The sequence below is a fragment of the Coccinella septempunctata genome, chromosome 1 (assembly GCF_907165205.1).
Source record: "Coccinella septempunctata chromosome 1, icCocSept1.1, whole genome shotgun sequence".
Lineage (NCBI taxonomy): Eukaryota > Metazoa > Arthropoda > Insecta > Coleoptera > Coccinellidae > Coccinella > Coccinella septempunctata.
The window spans coordinates 32,469,913-32,492,029 of record NC_058189.1 but is presented as its reverse complement, the minus strand read 5'-3'; the positions used below and the strand labels follow the sequence as shown (position 1 = coordinate 32,492,029).

The 22,117-nt window shown below is 38.6% G+C and overlaps 1 protein-coding gene across 1 annotated transcript in view; it reads right to left on the bottom strand.

Moving 5' to 3' along the window:
• The window catches only part of LOC123318284, a 420,831-nt gene that overhangs the window by 6,281 nt on the left and 392,433 nt on the right, over positions 1-22,117 (bottom strand). Inside the window, exon 4 of the mRNA XM_044904904.1 lies at positions 19,883-20,151. Within this exon, the coding sequence (XP_044760839.1) occupies positions 19,883-20,151 (269 nt within the window). The remainder of the gene's footprint in view (positions 1-19,882; positions 20,152-22,117) is intronic.

Here is a 22,117-nt window from a genome sequence, read left to right as displayed (position 1 = left end):
TCTGTTCTGCTATTCCATAATGGGGATTTATAGATTAAATCTTCGATGCAGATTTTCGGGTTTGTTCCTTTCAACATGTTGTTTATCTCTTCTTCCAATAAATTGTTTTGTGGTGGCTTATATGCCGAGGTAATTTCAACTCTTTGACGATTTAATTCGGCAACAATCGTCACTTTTTCTGTTTTCTCTTGTGTTTCGTCGGATCTACTTTTGAAGTAGTGTTTCAGATCTGTTCTCACCAATATTGCTACTCTTCCTCCGGTGTTTGTAATTCTGTCGCATCTATATGTTTCATAATTCATGAAATTCAGTCGTCGGTTTATTCTTGTTTCCTGTAGGGCTATAATATCAGGTTTTCTCTCTGATATTATTTCTTCTATCTCGGCTTTCCGAGTGTTGACCCCGTTTATGTTCCACGAGATCATCTTGAGGGATTTCTCCCTAAAATCCGTACGGTCCATCAATTCAGTTTATTGAATAATGCTTGAAGTTTTTCCTCAATTTTCCCTCTCAATTTTCAACATTATCTTTTCCGTGAAGATATCTGAATAATCGGCTGATTCAGACATCGTTTTCTTCTCCTTTCGGCTGTTCACAGCCTGTTTTATTGGAGGCTTCTTCTGTTCTTCTTTTTTCTGAACCGGTTTTGAAGTCTCCCTCTTCTCTTCCTGTTCTGTAGGGTTGGCCTTCGCTACTTCCTGAATTTTTTGAACAGTAGTTTTAGTTTTTGTTACCGGCTTTTTCTGTTCAGCTGGTTTTCGGGAATTCTTTTTTCTGGTCACCAGCTTGAACTCGATACATCCTTTGTAGCTAGCTGGATGGCCCTCTTCTCCACATAAGACGCATGTGGCATTTCTCTCTTCTCCTTTTCTGGTGAGTGTGCAGGCACTGCTGCTATGGCTTCCTGAGCACTTCACGCATCTCCACGGGAAGGAGCATTTGTTCTGTGCATGTCCGTACCTTTGGCACCTAAAGCACTGGCTTGGACTTTCAGGCTTCTTTTTGTGTTCAACCACAATACAAGGATTGTAGTGTCGCTTCACTTCGAAGATTTTTTTTTTCTTGGTTTTAACCAGGTAGTGAGGTATGGGCTTCTTCGTCTTGTTCGATGTCATTCTGGACACCTCAGCGTCTGATATTCCCTGGAATATCAGGTCTTCCTTAAATAACGCAAGATCAGCGTCGATTGGTAAATGCCTGATGACGGCATATATCTTCTTCTCCCCCTCCATTTGGTAGGTAAAAAATTCTTCACCTCTCGAAGAATTTCGTGAATTTTCTAAAATCATCTACTGTTGACGCGATGATTTTTATACCGTCTTTAACTACAGTTGCGCGGTTGTAGTTTTTTTTTTGTGTAGAGAGCTTTGGATATCTCTACCCAATCTTCAGCGCAGAGAGTTTTACAATTTCCTCTTTGGCTTGACGGAGCTCATTCATCAAAATCGAAACCGTTTCATTGAGTTTAGCTATTTCGGCTTTCATGAGTTCATTTTCTTCGCGTGAATTTGTCCGACCCACTGACTCACCTTCCCTAAAGTCTTCCTCGACTTCATCGGAAGCTTCCATGTAGGAACCCTCATCATCTAAGGTCTCCGACATGGCTAAACGTTTTTAGTTTTTTACAATGGCGATAAATATCAACAAGAGAGAAAAGAACAAAAATAACTAATTATTATATAGACAAAGTCTCACCTGATGTAATTTGCATAGCCAACGATCTTTTGATCTTGACTGTATACAATAACAACACAACAAAACTCATTCACAGAAGTCTCCCGAATAATCAGTATTCAATCAAATTCCCAAATCGTATGCACGAAAAATCAACACGTCTACTCGCTTGAACGTATCGCACTGTAATCATTCAACACGTCTTCTCGCTTCGACGTCTCGCACTGAATATATCAAAGACCACCGGCTCTAGTTTTACATAACCTGAAAGTTTCAACCAATAAGAGTGCTTTCGTTCTGGGAAGTTTATTGCAATGAATTGAAGAATTTCTGACCTCCTCATTCTGATAAAATTTTTCATACAAACATTTTTTTTGTGCTTACGAAGTCTTGCATGGGATGAAATAGGAAAAATTGATGATATGAATAAGAAACTTGGCGAATTATTCTGTATAACCTGTAAAAGGATATCCGGTCTCCTCTTACACAAATATAAAAGCTCTTTGAATTTCACAAAAAATGTCGAATAAATATTTCACTATTTCAAATAAAAAAAAGACGGGAAAATTTTCGACCCGAACGAGCCTTCATAACAATACATTTCATATATGTATTCCATTTTGGGGTAAATATAATTTATATCGAGCTCATTTGCCATTATCAGGAATGATGAAACAGAAAAGGCCCAAGGGTGTGAGAATACTAATATACCGATTTGCTTGTTAATGAAGCTTCTGCACCCGAAATGATTCCAAAGTTTTCAAATTCGAAAGCAATACTCCTCTAATTCTTCTATCGTTCGAATCATTCACGGGACTACGAGACCACTGCGAGACTCGAGACGAGACCGAGAAAAGTCTCGTCTCGTCTCGTACATGGAATATCAGATATCTAGTGGATGGCCTATCAGGTAGTCACCGTAGCCGTCCCCAGGCATTTACAAATCGACGCTGATCTTGCGTTGATTAAGGACGACCTGATATTCCAGGGAATATCAGACTGTAAGGTGTCCAGAATGACATCGAACAAGACGAAGAAGCCCATACCTCTCTACCTGGTTAAAACCCAGAAAAAAAGAAATCTTCGAAGTGAAGCGACTCTACAATCTCTGTATTGTGGTTGAACCCAAAAAGAGGCCTGAAAATCCAAGCCAGTGCTTTAGGTAGGTCCGCCAAAGGTACGGACACGCACAGAACAAATACTTCCTTCCCAGGAAACCATAGCAGCAATGACTGCACACTCACCAGAAAAGGTGAAGAGAGAAATGTCACATGCGCCTTATGTGGAGAAGAGGGCCATCCAGCTAGCTACAAAGGATGTAGCGAGAACAGAAAAAGCCTGTAACAGAAACAACAACTACTGTTCAAAAAAATCAGGTAGTAGCGAAGGCCAAACCTACAGAACAGGAAAAGAAGAGGGAAGTTCCAAAACCGGTTCAGAAAAAAGAAGATCAAAAGGAGCCGCCAATGAAACAGGCTGTGAACAGTCAACAGGACAAGAAAAAGATATCTGAATCAGCCGATGATTTAGATATATTCACGGAAAAAATTTTCAACAAGATAATGTTGAAAATTGAGAGGGAAATGGAGAAAAAACTCCAAGCATTATTCAGTAAACTAAATTAATGGATCTTACGGATATTAGGAAGAAATCCCTCAAGGTAATCTCGTGGAACATAAACGGGATCAACACTCGGAAAGCCGAGAGAGATGTAATATCAGAGAGACAACCTGATATTATAGCCTGTATTGAAAGGGTAGTTTTCAAACATACCCACTCATTTTAGAATACTCCTTCTAGTTTCATTTTCGTGATTTCATTTTTGAATTAATTTGTAGAAAAATCTTTTTAAATTTCCAATTCAGGATTCCGACATCGTTCGGAATTGTAAACATCCCGCACCGTTTTTATTCCGTTTTCATTTCTAAAAAACGATGTCGCACCGTATAAAACATCCTGAATTGGAATATAACCGTGTTTTTTGTTCGCTAGCACAGATAAGTCGAAATTAAGACGTCTTCATCGACGCAAATTTTACCGAAATTCGACAGTCGGGGCACATCTGATTTCCGCACCCCTCCAGTGGGTATAAAATCAGATGTTCCCCCGCAGGTCACTCCACTTACGATTAACTTGCTGTCGACTTACGATTAATTGCCTTACCTTAGACTGTAGTGCCGTCCGCCGTAGAAAGTATTTTTCTTACGTTGAATTTTATTACAAGATTTCTTTTGAGTTTCGTTTTCACCATTCAGAAAATAAATTTTATTTTTTTTCTTCTTCACTGTATTTGGGTGATTTTTCTGTTTTACGAGTGCAAATGGCCAAACCGATAGGTAAGACGACACTCCGTTTTTTTATATATCATTGGAACTTCAGTCTCCGTCTACACCCCTCCTATACCCGAGTCTGAGTTCCACCCCTACTGTCAATAACGTACTGCTGGTGTGGATACCCGGGGGGTAGAGAAGGCACTTTGGGGTGGCTACCCTACCTAGAATATTCCCGTTTGTTCCCGTGTTCACCTCCACGGTTAGGGAAGCACTCTGCTGGTGTGGATACTCGGGGAGTGCCGAATGCGCCTAAGGGTGAGCCGTCGTAATTTTGTGTCGCCGTATATCATCCCCTAACCTGGCTGAAGTCCGATGCCTTTCCGTTAAGTGTGCGTCTTAGGTTCTGGCTGGCGAACACGTCAGTAAACCCCGTATAACGTTTGACATCGGATCCTGTTTCATTTCGTCCGTTTTGCCCCCTTCTAAATTCACTGATATCGAGTCTTTCACCGTACGCATTTTATAATAGTGCCATTTGTGTTTCCTTGTACGAGTCGACAAATATAAGTTATGTACGTTGATTACATGGCGTTCTCTGTTACCATTCGTAACTGGACTTGAATTTCATTAGGAATGGTAACAGAGAACACCATCTGCTGAACTTCCGTGCCGAAGTGCACTTCGGCCCGCGATGTGAATTGCCGGAACAGACGACTGAATTTCATGAATTATGAAACATATAGATGTGACAGAATTACACATTTGTTACACGATTGTTGCCGAATTGAATCGCCAAAGAGTCGAAATTACCTCGACATATAAGCCACCACAGAACAATTTATTGGAAGAAAAGATAAACAACATGTTGGAAGGAACAAACCCGAAAATCTGTATCGGAGATTTCAACTGTGAATCCCCATTATGGAACAGCAGAATAGAGAATAGAAATGGCAAAAAACTCAAGAATTTCGCCAAAAAACAAAATGCCATAGTGTTTGGACCATAGTTACCGACATATCTTGCTTTAGGTATAGGAATACTCAAGAATTGTCCATTGAAACTTTGGGAGATGCAACCTCAAACCACCAATACTGTGGAATTGACAATTGGAGAAGCACCAAGAGAAAAACTGCTGGAAATAAGAGAATATACCAATTGAGCTAAATACAGCCATTAAATACAATCGGAAATAACAGTAGTTCCAACAATAAGCACTCCAGAAGATCTAGAATGTGCGGTTGATAAACTGGAAGGAATTATATTGAAAGCTTACGAAAAAAGCACGAGAAGAGTGAAGAAACCAGCACCAAGTCATCCGCATGGCGATACGTCTAAAGAAGTAAAAGTTCTAATACGAGAAAATAGAAGACTCAGAAGAATATATCGGATGAATAAAAATGATCTGAATAGAAGGAACTTCAACCGCCATAGCCAAGTTCTGTAAAATGCCCTGAAAGATCTTAGAACAAGCAGATGGAACAAAAGGGTTCAAGAACTTAATACAATTGATCATTCTGCAGAAAAGCCTACGGGGAGAAAAGACTAAAATTCCACCCCTACACGGAGAAAGGGGAATGGCGTATACTAATACTGATAAGGCAGATGCATTGGCGGACTCGATCGAACGAGAATCAAGAATAAATTACAGGACGACGATAATGAAGATTTGGAAGAACTGGTTGAAGAAAATGATGAAGAAATGGATGACTTACCAGCGGCTTCTGAAATAGACTAACCAACATCGCCAAATGAAATCATGGAAATAATTAGAAAATTGAAGAAGAGGAAAGCTCTCGGAAGCGATAAAATAACGAATGTTATTTTATTAGAATAGAATACTAGAAATTACCTAGAAAAGGTATAGCCGCTCTAACAAATATCGCGAATGGAATTATGAGGACAGAACACGGAAAACAGCAGAAGTCATAGTGTTCAATAAACCATTCAAAGAAAGGAAGTTCCCACAAAACTACAGACCGATAAGTCTACTGTCGGCGTTAGGAAAAGTAGTAGAAAGAATTATAGCCACGAGGCTAAATGAGGAAACTGAAAATCTGAAACTAATACTACCAGAACAGTTCGGATTCAGAAAAAAGCATTCAACAGAGCAACAATTATTAAGGCTCACAGAATATATTACAGAGGGATTCCAAAATAAACAAGCTACGGGTCTTGTTTTACTAGACGTCGCCAGAGCATTCGACAGAGTATGGCATGAAGGATTTATATATAAGATGAGATGTGCTGGATATTCGATATGCAAGTTGATCTGGAATTATCTCAAAAAAAGATTTTACGTGAAAGTGGAAGGAGAATGCTCCACAACAAGAGATATAGAGGTTGGAGTACCCCAAGGGTCAGTACTTGAGCCACTTCTGTACAACATATACATTCACGATATTCCGAAGAATCCAAGAACCATGCTAAAGTTATATGCTGACGACACAGGCATAGCAACTCTACACCGCAACCCAGAAGTAATAGAACGAGTTCTACAAGAAACGATTGAACAAATGACTGGTGCATAAAGTGGAAAATCAAGCTCAATGGACAAAAGAGCCAAGCAATATTACTGCAGAAGAGAAGACTTCGACCCACGACGAATCTAGAAGTTGACGGCGAAGAAATCGACTGGAAAAATGAAGCCAAATATTTAGGAATAACGCTTGACAAAGGACTTACTTGGAAAAGTCATATCAAACAAGCAATCGACAGAACCCAAGCAGCGATGAATAGAATCTGTCCTATGATAGGAAGAAGAAGCCACATGTCGAAAAAGACAAAATTGAAGATAATCAAAGCTGTTGCTGGACCTCAACTGACTTAGAAATAGAATAGAAATAGAAATAGAAATGTATTTAATTTCTACAATTATTGTAAAACAATAATGAGAAACAAGTCAAATGTTACATTTTTACTTGGAATTATCTTTGCATCCTTGATAGAATTCAATGGACAAAAGAGCCAAGCAATATTACTACAGAAGAGAAGACTGCGACCCACAACGAATCTAATCCAAATGCTTCGTACATTGGACTTCAGAATCAAGTTTTGTTTTTTTAAGGTGTGGAAATTCTTTTGAAAGATCTTCCGTGAATTTGCACTTCCTTTTTTCATGATCCATCTCGAATATTCTTGAGGAAAATACTGAATTGAATTCAAGATTTTGACGTTTTCCAGTGACGGACTTCTCGAACGATTGACGAACTGTCCGTCACAATGACGGACGTCTGGTCACCTTACCTTGGCCTTTCGTATGTGTGGCTAAACTTTGCGCCCTTATCGCCCTCTAACTAGAAAACGGTTGAAAGAGTATGAAAAATTGCTTCAGACAAAAGTTGTATAAAATATTATTATCTTTTTTAACTTTCCTTTATGATTACAGAAACGATTAGAGCTACAGAAAGGAAGATATTTCAAAAAAAATTCTTCTCATCATCTTCAAACTGTCAGATTAAAAAAAAACCCGATTAGTGTCAGATTAATGGGTAAACACGTCTGCAATACCGAGATTAACCATCTATATTTAAATCTTACACGCTCGAGTATGTACAAGTAACAATTTGTTTTGCATTTTCAAAGGACCGCTGTGAGCTTGTGTCATGTCCGAATTTTCAGTCCCTTGAAAAATGAATTACTTTATAAATTCCTTTGAGTCCAATTAATATATGCTCCATAAATTTCACACGCTCGAAAAAAAATTTTTTTTACCATTTTCAACTCTTCCGTACGGCCAGCCCCACCACGCAAACTGTCAGATTAACATGAATTCATTATCAGAGACACGTAGGGCATATACAGTATCTTAATCTGACACGCTGGAGTATGTACACCTGACGATTCTTTTTTACATCTTGGAGAACCTGCAGACGCTTTCCCCACCGCTGAAAGTGCATACAACATAGAACCTTTTTTTCTTTCTACCATCTAATCTTCAAAATCCCCTAATTTTCTACGACGTTCAAGTAAATCTCGATTTAGCATCGTCGGCTACCCAACTAATACTTATATTATCTGACCTCATATTACTGAATAAAGATACAATAGAGCACTAGATAGGCATCGAAAAAATTAATAAATACAGAGACCTCGAGGAACAAACCAGCAGACAATGGAATCTCAAAGATATCAAGACCATTCCTATTGTCATTTCATCAACACGCCTGATGCAGAAGAAACTGACAGAGAATCTGAAGGAACTTGAATTGGACGAAACCTTCCATAGAGTCATGCCAAGGAGAGGAGGAAAGACCCGATCCACATTAGGACCACCCGACCACCACCAGCCCGAAAACCTGGAAAGGGCGCCAAAGAAGCTAATTCTTTCGATATCTCAATAAGTGAATTTTCCTCTGGAGAGGATTGTGAAAGTCGCAGTGCTAAAGTCATAATAATAAAATTTATTGTTTCGAAAACTACATGTACGGAATGTCTAAATCTAAATGCCGACGGATCCTGGCGAACGTGACAGGCAACCAGTGGACGTGGCTATCGATTGGCCTCGGTCTCGCGACCTCAATACTCCAGTCCAGGCTCTAGGCAGGAACAGTGCTGTCTCGCGACTGAGGGAAAACTTCTTCGTACAAGGACGATACACTGATTTCTAGAAGCCCGCCCTTCTATGATATCACTCAAGAATTATATAAGGACAGCAATTAAAGGGAGGATATAAGTGCCCTGGTTGGTACATAAAATTTTATATTTATTTTCAATAAAGAAATTCTTGGACAAGGATACTGAATTTCTCAGAATATTTGGAGCATAGATCGAATTCGATCTTGCGGGACCCAAATTTTTTCAATAGTCCATTCAAGAATGAATCGGTGGCTAAGGAAAATCGAATCAAAGTTGGTTATATGTTATAGCCCAAAGGTTAGAATTTTGTGTTGCGGAATTCAGTTTGGTATTGAGAACATAGACATAGAGACATGGACTGAGCAATGTCAGCATGAAATTGGCTTTTTTATAGAAAGAGAGAAATGATCGTCGGGCATTTACCTGTCTCTTTTTTGTGCACATAGAGATAAGTGTGGATCAATCAAAATTCTAGAAAAAGACAACTGTATGCCCCATGTTCAGTTTTTCTCTGTCACTTTTTTTGACCGTATTTCATGCATAGATAGAAAGGGAAGGCACAGTCCATGCCTATATGTCTATGAGAATAAATAGTGTTCTATGAACCTGTTATAATTGAATCTTTGGAGAGTAAAGAGAAGGAGATCGATCGCTGCTTTGAGACCATAGATTTTTTGTACCCTAAAATATGTACCAATAGGGTAGTTCATGTTTTTGCCAATAGGCGCGCTAGTGAACACGGGATGACGAAATTTTGATTGAAACTAGTTGAAGTTGGCTGAGTGAACTGTCTTCCTGGACAGATGATTAGAATAATATTATTATTATTATCGATTTTTGATATGCGAACAACATATGACCATGGTGAAATGTTGAAGTGTGCGATAGTGTAAGAGTGAAGAAATGACAATATGAGATATTATTTCCGAGTGCATTTTTGAGAGAAAATTGGAAAAAACCTTACCTCAAGAATCGACTCAGAATCAATTGCGTCAAGAGCACTTTTGCGAAGGAGATAACAAAAATGATGATGAATTCATTATAAACGAAATCGAAATTGTCATACTTCGTGAGGAGTGGACTTTTCTGAATAAAAATATCCAACCAATAAAACTACATGCTTCAGAAGTGGATATTCTCGAAGAATTTTGTTGGCATAACATAATATATGGTATCGATTAAAATTTATTCTGGGAGGATTTTGCATTTCCTGAAACTGTTTAGGGGTTTTCACTCCCAATCTCTGAAACAAAATCAATTAAAAAATGAACTATACGATTTGCTTTTTCTAGTTGATTTGCTCCTGACAAATTAGTGCAAGAATGTAGGCAGGAGCAAATCGTATATTTCATTTTTTAATTGACTTTGTTTCAGAGATTGGGAGTGAAAACCCTAAAAAGTTTCAGGAAATAATATATGTTCTCAGTTCTCAGCTGAGTATTGGAAACAGAATCTACTTTTATAAGTGATAAATCTGAGATTGCTACCTTTTGTTGTCTTGATATGTTCTGCTCCTCAGTGCGAATGTATATAATTTTGAAGATTTCATTAAACTGATTAAACCAACTAACATATCCTGTTTTCAATAAACAATTTATCATGTAGGTATTGTAATAAATCGGAATATAAGACTCCGAATTAATTTGGGATAATTCGAACGGGTATCGTTAGAAGCTTCATACATTGTTGCAGCAGAACTGCAAAGGCATTGGAAATATGATACTGTAACCAGTCCGGCCCTTGCGGTCGGACCTTTCGAGAACCGAGTGCAGAAAACAGGGGAAAATCTCCAAGAGTTTGAAGCTGATGTGGCGAGATTAGTCAGGCTGGCTTATCCATCTGCTCCAGATAGCTTCCTGGAACAGCTATCAATCCAGACATTCGTGGATGGGATAAAGGATAGTAAAATACAACAAGCCCTGAGACTAGCACGCCCTAGAACCATTGATGATGCCTTAGCCCAGGCTTTGGAAATCGAAGCAGCGAAGCAAGCGTCGCATAGGGGACACCTTCGTGTAAGACAAGAGCAAGAAACAGATCGATCTGTTGAGGAGATTGTCAGAGAAAAAGTCCGCAGAATATTGCTTGCTAGGAAAAAGGATGCTATTTGCTGGAACTGCAACAAAAGGAGGCATTTCAAGCAAAATCTTCCAGAATTTGAAAGGGCTACAGCTGGGAAAATAAAAGGAGTCGCTGTGGTAGACAATGGTTCGACCAAAACCATTGAGTGTCCCCAGAATTGCAGTCATTGTTCGCGTCTGGAAGAAAAGATCGATTTAAGGCGGACCAGCGTAATGGAAGACGACTGGCTACCTGAGGAAATTCAAAGAGCACAAGAGGAAGATAACGACTTGAAAGTAATCCTGAGTTGGAAGAAGAGCGGTAGACGACCTACTTGGGAAGAAGTATCCAGACTGAGCCAAAATATAAAGTCGTATTGGGCACAATGGGAAACGCTGAAGATTGATGGAGGTCTTCTGAAACGTTGCTGGGAAAATGAAGATGGAACTGAGCAGAGACTTCAGTTGATTGTGCCGAAGAGCCGTGTGACAGACATTCTGACCAGACTACATAATGGAACTTCAGGTGGACATTTCGGGATAACCAAGACGTTGGAAAAAGTCAGGCAGCGATTTTATTGGCTAAATTGTAAGAGGGACGTTAAAGATTGGTGTAGAAGATGCAAGGTTTGTGCTGCTGCTAACGGACCTTATGGTAAAGGAAAAGCACCATTGCTGCATTGTGATCAAGGCCGAAATTTTGAATCGAAGTTATTCCAAGAAGTATGCAGCAAATTAGGGATTCACAAAACAAGGACTACACCTCTTCATCCACAATCAGACGGCATGGTGGAACGAATGAATCGGACCATGGGAAAACATCTAGCCAAAGTAGTTTCTGATCACCAGCGGGATTGGGATGAATATTTACATCTATTCACCATGGCATATAGATCTTCGGTTCAAGAATCTACCAAGGAAACTCCATCCAGTATAATGTTCGGCCGAGAAATAAGGCTGCCTTGCGACTTAGAGTTTGGATGTAAGCCTGGAGAAGACGTAGCTGGGGAGGACTACGTTAGTAAATTAAGGAACAAGCTGGATTACATTCATGACAAGGTACGCAATCAAATGCAGCAAGCAAGTGACCGAATGAAAATGCGCTACGACATCAAGGCTATTGAAGGTGGATTCACCACTGGAGATCTGGTGTGGCTACATAATCCACAAAGGAGGAAAGGTTTTTCACCAAAGCTGCAGAGACAGTGGGAGGGACCGTATGAAATAATCAAGAGGATAAATGATGTAGTTTACCGGATAAGGAAGCTCCCCAGAGGAAAACCAAAGGTTGTCCATTTCAACCGATTAGCCCCGTACGCGCAGGACAAAGAAGAGGTACGTCTTGTGGAAGCCCCGATGCAAGGAAGCAGCGATTACCAGAAGTTTATGGATTGTTATGGTGAGACACGTGTTGCACGGTTCGGCGTTACACAGGAAGTACATCAAGATCTCTTTACCGTGTCTGAGGAATACTCTCTCGCTCATTGCGTAGCGGAGGACCTTCGTATGAGCAAAGGAATAGCCAGAGTATTCAGAAATAAATTTGGACGTGAGGAACAACTATTGCGACAGCAGCCAAGAATCGGAAAAGTTTTGAAATTGAAGGCTGAAGGTCGGTTCATTTATTACTTAGTCACAAAGCAACATTCCTATCAGAAGCCAACCTATCAAAATCTATGGACGGCACTGCATAGCTTGAAAGAAGACCTTCAACGCTTTGGAGTTAGGAAATTAGCTGTTCCCAAGCTCGGTTGTGGATTGGACCAGCTGAATTGGCGAGTTGTGCGAAGCATGCTGGAGGTGGTATTCCAGGGGACTGGTATACGGATCCTGGTGTGCAGTTTCAACCCAAAGCAGGCCAGGGAGCCTGGGAAAACTGTGGAGTGCTACTTCCATCAGAATGGCTACTGTAGGAATGGTGATGACTGCAAGTTTCGCCACGGTCCTCGGAGAAATTCACTAAATCTGTTCTGGGACAGAACAGGCTTAAGGAGGGGACAGTGTAACCAGTCCGGCCCTTGCGGTCGGACCTTTCGAGAACCAGGGCGGTCGCTTCCTTCTGGAAGAATCGCGAAAGGTTCGCGAAGGTACCTGAATGTTTCCGGCGCCTTTATAAGCCCAGCGGAGGAGCAGGTAAGTAAGTACAAGTACAGTTATAGTTCACAGTGCAAGTAACAGACTAGTGGAAATAAATACGAGTGGAAATAAATAGTAGTGACATAGTTAGTTTGTGAGTTATAAGTGTATCAAGTGTAAATAAATAATTTTAATAAGTTGGACGTTTTAATCAAGCGAAGAAAACGTTACAATACTTTGAGGCGCTTGAAATCAGACGGTATTTTTTCATGACACTCAGTAAGGAGATCTGTGATCGATTCCAATATCCGGCGATAGGGACTTCAGAACGGGTGAAAACGGTCAGTCATGTTGATTAAGAAGATTTATTAGTCTGGAGACCCTGAGAGCAAATCAGTTCGCAGAATTCGAAGTAGCCGAAATTTTCTTGTAACCGCCGAGCTTGGAAACGCTGATTTTTCAACTCAGCAAGAATGATCGTCCAATGATTTCGATTTTGGGACGTTTTGGTACCACCCATAGCGTGGGAGAGAAAGACCGGGGGAAAAAGTACTTCGGAAAAGTTAGTCAGTCGGTCCGAGGAAAGTGATCAAAAAAGAATACCCCTTTTAGTCGGTCCGGGGACGTGATCTGTAAAATATCGAAAAAAATATATCCCTTCGAGTCGGTACAGAATAGTAGAGAAATTATAAGTATTTTGTAGAGTCAGTTAGTACAGAAAGAGTATAGGGAGTATAGAATAATTAGGTTTGCACGAAGTAAGAGAAAAATATAGGTAGATCGGTCGGCTCATAAATTTGAAAAAGAAGCGTATAAAGAAAAGTCCAGTCCTTTTGTCCAGTGTTTTGTTGGTTTTGTTCAAGTAGAACGGCATATCGGGAACTAGGTGGTCAAATTGAATGAATGTAAGTAAATTGGAGTTAAAGACGTTAAAGTCAGTTTATCCGGAATCAGTAAAGTAGTATTCGAGGAGTGATCGTTCATTTTTGATTCGTAGTAAGACCAGATATAAAATTGTATCGAAATTTTGGATAGGGTCGAAACGTAAAGCGTTAAACGTTTGCGACGGAAAAGTGCGGGAAGTTCGGTTGAGTGTAACGAATTCGCCGATTCGTGCGGGTACAGTCTGGTGTCGAAAAGTTCTTCATTGGCAGCGTCAGACAAACGGCAGTCGCAGAAAAAGGTAGAAAGTTCCAATTCTTATTTGTTCAGAGTCCTGAACGTTCCTCTATAATTCATTGATTAAGTATTGATTACACAGGCCAACAAAATGAAAAAAAAAATTGGTGCCGGAAATCTAACATCTGATTTTAGATGTTTTTAATGTGCTGATTCCAAAAATGCCACCAGATTTTTTCTATCAGCTCTAGTTTTTGAGCAGAGCCGGAACTAGGATTCTGGCGCCTGTGGCGAATTCTCCTAATGCGCCCCTAAGAAATTCTCTTTTCTTTGTTCTATGTTGATTTGTATTTATCTTTCATAATCGAATACCTAGCTTTTTTTGCTGGGAAAAATCATTCCTATTTTAAAGAAATTAATACAAATAAAATCAAAATAAAAGGGATACGAAATAACAATAACATGCATTCAAAATGAACTATAATTTGACTTTTCTTGCTTTGGTTTCTGCAAGAATATCAATGATGTCGTGATTCTTTTTCTTTGCTATTGATGGGACTGCTATGCTAAATAAGTCAGCTTTTCCTGTCCAGTTAAAGACCTTAAATAGGTTTTCACTAATTTCAATTTGTTGAAAGAACGTTTATATGTAGCTGTGGCAGCTGTAGTTACTGATAAAGTCAAGAATATTTTGAGTGGACATAAATTTGTATGGATCTGAATCGGGACTATACTTCAATGCTTTCTTGTTTAATTCGCCAAGTAGAAACCCTTGCAAACATATTCCCTCGAGAAAGCTGTCTTCAGAAACTTCTGGCAAAACACTGAATCTTTCTTCGAGTTGCACTGAAATATAGTTCAATACTTGAATGAGGTCCTTTTTCAGCTTATTCTTCTAGTCAAAATTAAAATGTTTCATCATCAGCTTCTCCTCCAGGCTATTTTATTTTTCTTCTCTTTTTCTCTTCTGTAACCTCTATCTGTGATAATTTACCAGCTCTCCAGTTCTCCAGGAGCTATTGTTGTCTATGTTCTGAAGGAAATACCCCCAATCGGCTAAGGTTTTGCGCCTCAATCGGTCTCCGATAGTTTTTTTGTAAGTAGATCTCGACATGGCCTTTGTTATCGCGTTGTTATGCGACGCCACAGCCGTCAATAGAGACGTTCTTTAGAAGGCTGTGGAGACGCATTCTGTTTTCAGACTGATGGTGTGGACTATATCTTAATAATTTATTATTATTAAGTATTTGATTATTATTCTCCAGTCCATGCTGTGGACTGCGGACGTTGTTTACAATTCCACCTGTATCGTGTTCGTTTACGTTCACATTGATTTAATTCACACACATATGTATAATGTGTTTGGCATATTTTTATAATATTATGTTTTGTGTTAAATATTAAATGAAAAATATTCAATTGGAGAGAATACTGTTTTTTTATTATTTCTATTTTGCGCCCCCAGATCGCTAGCGCCCGTGGCGACCGCCTCTCTCGCCACGCCCTCGCTCCGGCTCTGTTTTTGAGATACACGTTACAGGTTAAATGGTATATTTATTTGTGTTGATTTAAAAATGATTAACTTCCTCCTTGGACAGCAGAGTGGTTATACAAAATATCCTTGTTTTTTGTGCCTTTGGGACAGCAGAGCTAAATGAGCAGAGCTAAATGAGCACTGGGTTAACAAAAATTGGCCTTCAAGAGATGTCATGATTCAAGGAATACAAAACGTGATCAACGAACCTTTGGTTTCAAGAGAAAAAATCTTACTTCCGCCCTTGCATATCAAGCTAGGCGTAATGAAGCAATTTGTGAAGGCTTCAAATCGAGATGGAAATTGTTTTGGGTATTTGTCACGTAAATTTCCTGGCATTAGCAGGTTATATTTATCAATTCCAGTTCTGCGATTGAAACTAAACTACCGAAATTATTGGATTATTTTGTAATTAGATATTGAGCTGCGTCTTGACCCAGGTGACCAGTAACATATCTGTTATGTTTTCTTGGGAGATCGAATGGGGAACTTTGTTATGTGTTATTTTTCTGTAACCATTACGTGTCTAATGCGATATTTGAGATGTACCTGTGCTGTATCGAAATTATATCCACATTTTGTAAATTTCATGTTCCCGCTCCCTGATATCCACGTAACATATTTGTAACATTGTTCTTTATTTGCCATGTATCATTTTGAGATCATGAACAGAGCATGACACCATAAGCGTTTTAACTACCTTCGAGGGCGCTGTAAAAAGTAAACAAATATGGAGGATTGTGAGAAATGCTATTGATACTGCTGTCGTTTCGATATGTATTTATTATCATTTAGACGTTTTGTCAGTTGAATAGTGGATTACTGAAAGTGAATAAGTGCAGATATTGAACGTTTGATAAGTTATTTGTGTGTCATAGTGAATTTCCAGTGAAATGGTGAATTACTGAAAAGAATTAAAGTGCTATGGATATCGAACTGTAGGTCAATATATCATTTCTCGTATTTTCATAGCAGTCCTATAACATATAATAGGCTATGTTTTTATTATATAAAAATTATATTTGAATAAATAATGTCCTGTTTGGTGTAAATTTCGATATAGGTTATTTCTTCACGTGTTGCATGTACCTCATATGTAGAAATAAATGAATAAATCATATAATTATATTAAAAATTTTCTTCAGAATGATATAAAATATGCATATAGTATTCTTTTCATTCTCACAACATGGACACAATTCTTCTAAAAACTTTTTGACCTAAGCCATAAGATTAATGAACTGTTGATTATTCTTCTTATAGAATGCAGGAAAGTGCAAAGACCAGAAAGACATGCCCTAATTTTTCTTGGAGAACAATAATCAATTTTATTTTCAAAAATGATCGATAAACACACTATTTGAAAAATCAAAATACGAGTTCAATATTGCAATAGTTTATATTAATTTCCATAATTTTTCATGCTTTTTTTGAAAGCATTTTCAATAACAAATGAAACATAATAAACATGAACACATGAACGTAATGTATATAGATCTCCCATGAAACAAATATTTGCATGATCCATGTTTGAACTATTTATGCTCCTGTCAGAAAGGAGATGTGTTCCTTGTTTGAGGCGGACATAGGGGCATAGCTGCTACATAAGTGCTCTGTATTTGTACTCTTAGTGTGATATATCTGTTATAAAACAAGGAGCGTGGGATACATTTCTGCTTCATAACTGTTATGAGATATGGTCACCTGGGTGACTTATAACTTATAAGGCCTACTGGGATGTGAATCATTCTTGAATGGACAATGTATATACAGGGTGTTCTTAAATTGAACGTACAAACCAAAAGGGGAGATACTATGAGAAAAAAACTTGAAAAAAATTCAAACTTCAACACTCTGTATCTCGAAAACGAAACGTTTGCGACCCCATGTTTGTGGGACTTTTTTTCTTAAACTCACTTAAGGAATCTCCCCTTTTCGTTTGTACGTTCAATTTAGGAACACCCTGTATAATTTTCTTGCCACGAAGCTCTCAAAGTGGAAGCCCATTGATGTCATATACCTTGATTTTGCTAAGACATTCGACCTGGTACCACATCGCCGTTTACTTGCTAAATTAGAACACTGTGGTATCAGAGGTGAAATCCTCAATTGGATCAGATCATTCCTATCTTCGAGATCTTATCGTGTCCAAGTGGGAGGCGCTGTCTCTGCTGAAGACACTCCTGTCATCAGTGGGGTCCCTCAGGGATCTGTTCTCGGTCCTATTTTGTTTATCCTGTACACGTGTGATATTCCTTCGCTCATCATATTCCCAAGCGCTATGTTTGCCGATGATACAAAATTGTATAACTACGCCCATTCCAAGAACATCCTTCAGGACGATTTCAACGCTATAACCAAATAGTGCAGCATTTGGTGTCTGCCGCTCAATATAGAAAAATGCTGCATCCTACACATTGGCAAAAATAACCCGAGATCAGTTTATACGGTTGACCAGTCAACCTTGTTATCGGTGACTAGCCATTGCGACTTGGGTTTGGTTGTGTCAAGTACTTGAGCTGGTCTGAACAATTGAACATATAACGACTGTTTGTTCAAAAGCGAAGCAGGTCACATTTCAACTACAGACAGCTTTTGCCAGATGTGACATTACAACAAGCGGGCTCCTGTATCAGTCCTTTGTCCGGCCAATCATGGAATATGTTGGTCCTGCTTGGTCATCGTCACTCAGAAGAGAGGTAGATATTCTAGAGTCTGTCCAGCGCTGGAACACAAGAATACCTTTTGGTCGCGTTCGGCCTTCGTATGAAAACCGACTCAGACTCAGATTCCAACATTTGAGGACCGTAGAACTAGAGGAGACTCCATAATAACTTACAGAGCTCTGCACGGCGACTTCAGTGTTGACATTGATTCTATGTTTAGAAGAGCAGTCAACAGGTTAAGGGCCATAACTTCAAATTGGCGAAGGAAAGCTTGAAGACCAACCAGCGAAGGAACTTCTTAACCAACAGAGTGTTCGATGTGTGGAATGGTCTTCCGCATGAATTGGTCAATGAAGGATCGGTCAATGCGTTCAAGAACCTCTATGATAGGTTCATGGAATCACGACTGTAGACGTCCAGTGGATGGTGTTTCATGTATTTTCTTAATTTTTATTTTTTTTGTTTTTTACGAGTGTCCTCATAATTCCTTTTTCATTGTTTCTTTTTGAGTTTAGGTTCATACCTAAACTCTTTACAATAAATAATAATAATAATAATAAAAGCCACCTCCTCGTGAAATCGGTATTATGTTTTCTGAAGGATCTTTGGATCATACCTGTTATTAGGGAACTCCATTTTATTCTGAATAACCATTCCCGTGGCGAATTATGTTGTCATCAGCAACATCCGATTTGACTGATATACGTGTGTTAGCATCCTTCTCACAACACTACTATACCGTCTGAATAAATAGGGACTGGGCGACTCGGGCCTCAGCTGTTTACGTGTCGTTAGCCTCGGTCACGTGAATCCTTATGGTTGGATGGCGGATGCTAGATCGCGGTCGCTTGGGTCCAAATGCTACCTGCTATGCAAATATCGAGTTATTTTAAACATGTGACTTCTTCCTATGGACTCATTTGAAGAATTCTAATTTCAAATACCTATTTCGACAAACTGAAGACTAGGATCATTGAAAAATTCATTAAAATAACGATCCTTTCGTTTTGAACTTATCGTTGAAATTTTTTTCAGTCTGCTAGAAAAAGCTGTAATGAGTATTTTCAGAAATCAGAAATGAAAATCATGCATGTACTGAAATCAGTTTCTTCAGTTTAGTTATGGATTTTTCTCAAGTATTGGCCACATGAGTTCAATATTTATAGAGAATTCAATATACATTGAGATTCTTACAGTAGCTTATTCATATTGCAGAAATAGGTATGTACAAAAAATATTATACCTCGATTAATTCGAGATTCATGTCTTCATTTGACGTAGGTATAAAAATTATGAATTTCAGTTGAAATAACCGAGTATTGTTTCAATTCCTCTCCTTATACCTCTGAGTGTTTGAATTTTTGTAATCGAAATCAATAAAATGGATGATTTTATTGCTCCGAAAAAAATCATTTTTGTATGTGCTAGTTACTTTTTCTGCATAAATAGGTACTTTATCATGCAGAATTTCAATATATAGGTGAATATCAAAAATATTTTTTGGAAAGAAGTGATTCAAACAAAGAATTATGCTTAGTAACAGTTACATCAATCTTCAAAATTACATACTCTGCTTGAACACTATTTTTTTCAGCGCACTTTACCCACAAATTAACTATTTTAGAAAAAAATTCCCACGGCACATTTATAGTTGAAAGAACTCCTTCTTGACGACCTTCTGCAAAGTGTTCAGGTTTATGATCAAGTTTCAGGAATGCCATCAAGATCATTAGGATTATTAGCTGCTTAGTGATTTTTTCAGATCATTGGATTGTGATGAGGATTTTTACTTTAATTGATAAGATTTTTTTAAGCACTAAACGTGTTACGCTATTACAAAAACACGGTAATACTGACTCAATACCAAAATAAGTTAAATAAGGTCCACTAATTGAAACCACTTACTGTATTTTCTCGAAATCCTTGTCTACTTGATCCAGTTCTTTTTTCATTATCATCAATTTTGATCGTTGATAGGAACAATCTGCTTTTGGACCTGATTTGAATGTGGTGGGATTTGCAGGGCCGTTCTTATTATGCGTCACAGAATTTTCTGGACTAGGTGGATTCATTATACGATCCAAGCGAGCACTCAACAGCTCGCTATTAGGAAGATAAATGGTATCTTTCGAATTATTACCATTATTTTGATCAGTGTTGGCGTTGCTGATTTCCTGAAAAAGAAAAAGTATGCTGCATGAGCAAAATTTACAATGGTCGATTCGAAATTGAAAACACTATTAATTCACATGAATTCTCAATAGATGCTGCTAATTTTCCACTGAAATTTTTCAATACAATTCTGAATTGTCAATTCTTCAAACATTTTGAAATTAACAGCCTATAACTGATACAGTAAAAATGACGGATGAATGACCAACCTACTTTCCAAACATTTTCAACAGTATAGTTGAATATTATGTGAAACAAGGAAAATTGAACTCCTTGTTCGAAAATGTTTCATATAGAATATCCCTAGACATAGAATTCAGCGACCGAAGACGAAATTATGAAGAGTCCATAAATGGATAGGAACCTTAATAGGCACCTTTACACTAACGCTCTTTCCTGCGCGACTAGAACGCCCCGTGCCAATCGCTTGCGAAAGAATGCTAGTGTAAGGGCAAATCATTCGCCCGGTTTTTGGACGTGTAAAAACTCGCGAACGACTAGCCCGAGTGACTGAGTGACTGATTCGGGGCGATTGTGTATTCGCGCGGGTTTCTAATTGAAGAAGTATATACGTTAAAAATTCGTAAGTACATGTAGGTTTGTATTAATTAATGATTATTCATACAAGTCTTTAATTTATAAGGAACATGGGAGATTCAAGCTCCTGAAGCAGGGACATTAAGGATTCGCCATCCATTCTCAAATAGTTCCTGAAGTCCATAGGAAAATTTTCACGCAACTCAATCAAGAGAGGCATATGTCCATATGTCCATTCTTTCACCCAACATCTTCTGTTTCTCTTCTTTGGAATATTCAGATACACTGCCAAGCATAAAGCCACTTTCAGTTTGCGTTTTTTATTCAATTTGTTCATTTCAAGCTATGGAGTGCCGCTAAAACCGTTGAAAATTTCAACATGCCACGGATCACGCCAACCTCTCGCTTATAATGAGAGATTTCGAATTGGACGCTCCAAAGCACACGCAAGAATGCGCGAAAAGCCGTTGCGACCTCAAGACACAAAATAGTTAACACGCACCACTCCATGCCGCGCGAAAATACGAGTGACTGGCACTCGCGATTCGATCGCGCGCGAAAGAGTGTTAGTGTAAAGGCTTAATCCTAAATCACAAGCCTAGCCTAGATTTAGCCATCTAGAATGAGTGTGTCAATAGGTGCCTTTACACTAACGCTCTTTCGCGCGCGATCGAATCGCGAGTGCCAGTCACTCGTGTTTTCGCGCAGTCTTGCGTGTGCTTTGGAGCGTCCAATTCGAAATCTCTCATTATAAGCGAGAGGTTGGCGTGACTCGTGGCATGTTGAAATTTTCAACGGTTTTAGCGGCACTCCATAGCTTGAAATGGATAAATTGAATAAAGAACGCAAACTGAAAGTGGCTTTGTGCCTGGCAGTGTATCTGGATATTCCAAAAAAGAAAAACAGAAGATGTTGGGTGAAAGAATGGATGGAAAATCGTACATATGGACATATGCCTCTCTTGAATGAGTTGCGTGAAAATTTTCCTGTGGACTTCAGGAACTATTTGAGAATGGATGCCGAATCCTTTCGTATCTTATTAGAATTAGTTTCTCCAATAATTTCTAAACAAGATACAAGAATGCGTGAGAGTATAACTGCAGAAGAAAGATTGGCAACAACACTGAGGTACCTTGCTACTGGCCGATCCTTCGAGGATTTGAAATTTTCAACTGGCATTTCGGCACCATCATTGAGTAAAATAATACCTGAGACATGTAGAGCCATATATAAGGTTTTGAGAAAAAAATATATGAAGGTAAGCATAATTTATCATAAAAAATTAATACATCATTTCCACAATAACACTTAAACATGTAATTCGATAAACAACAAACTTAACTCAACTTTAATTTTTAAAACTCTCATATCACAAATATTCAACAGATCATTCGATAAATATAAACAATAAACCTAATTCCACCGTAATCT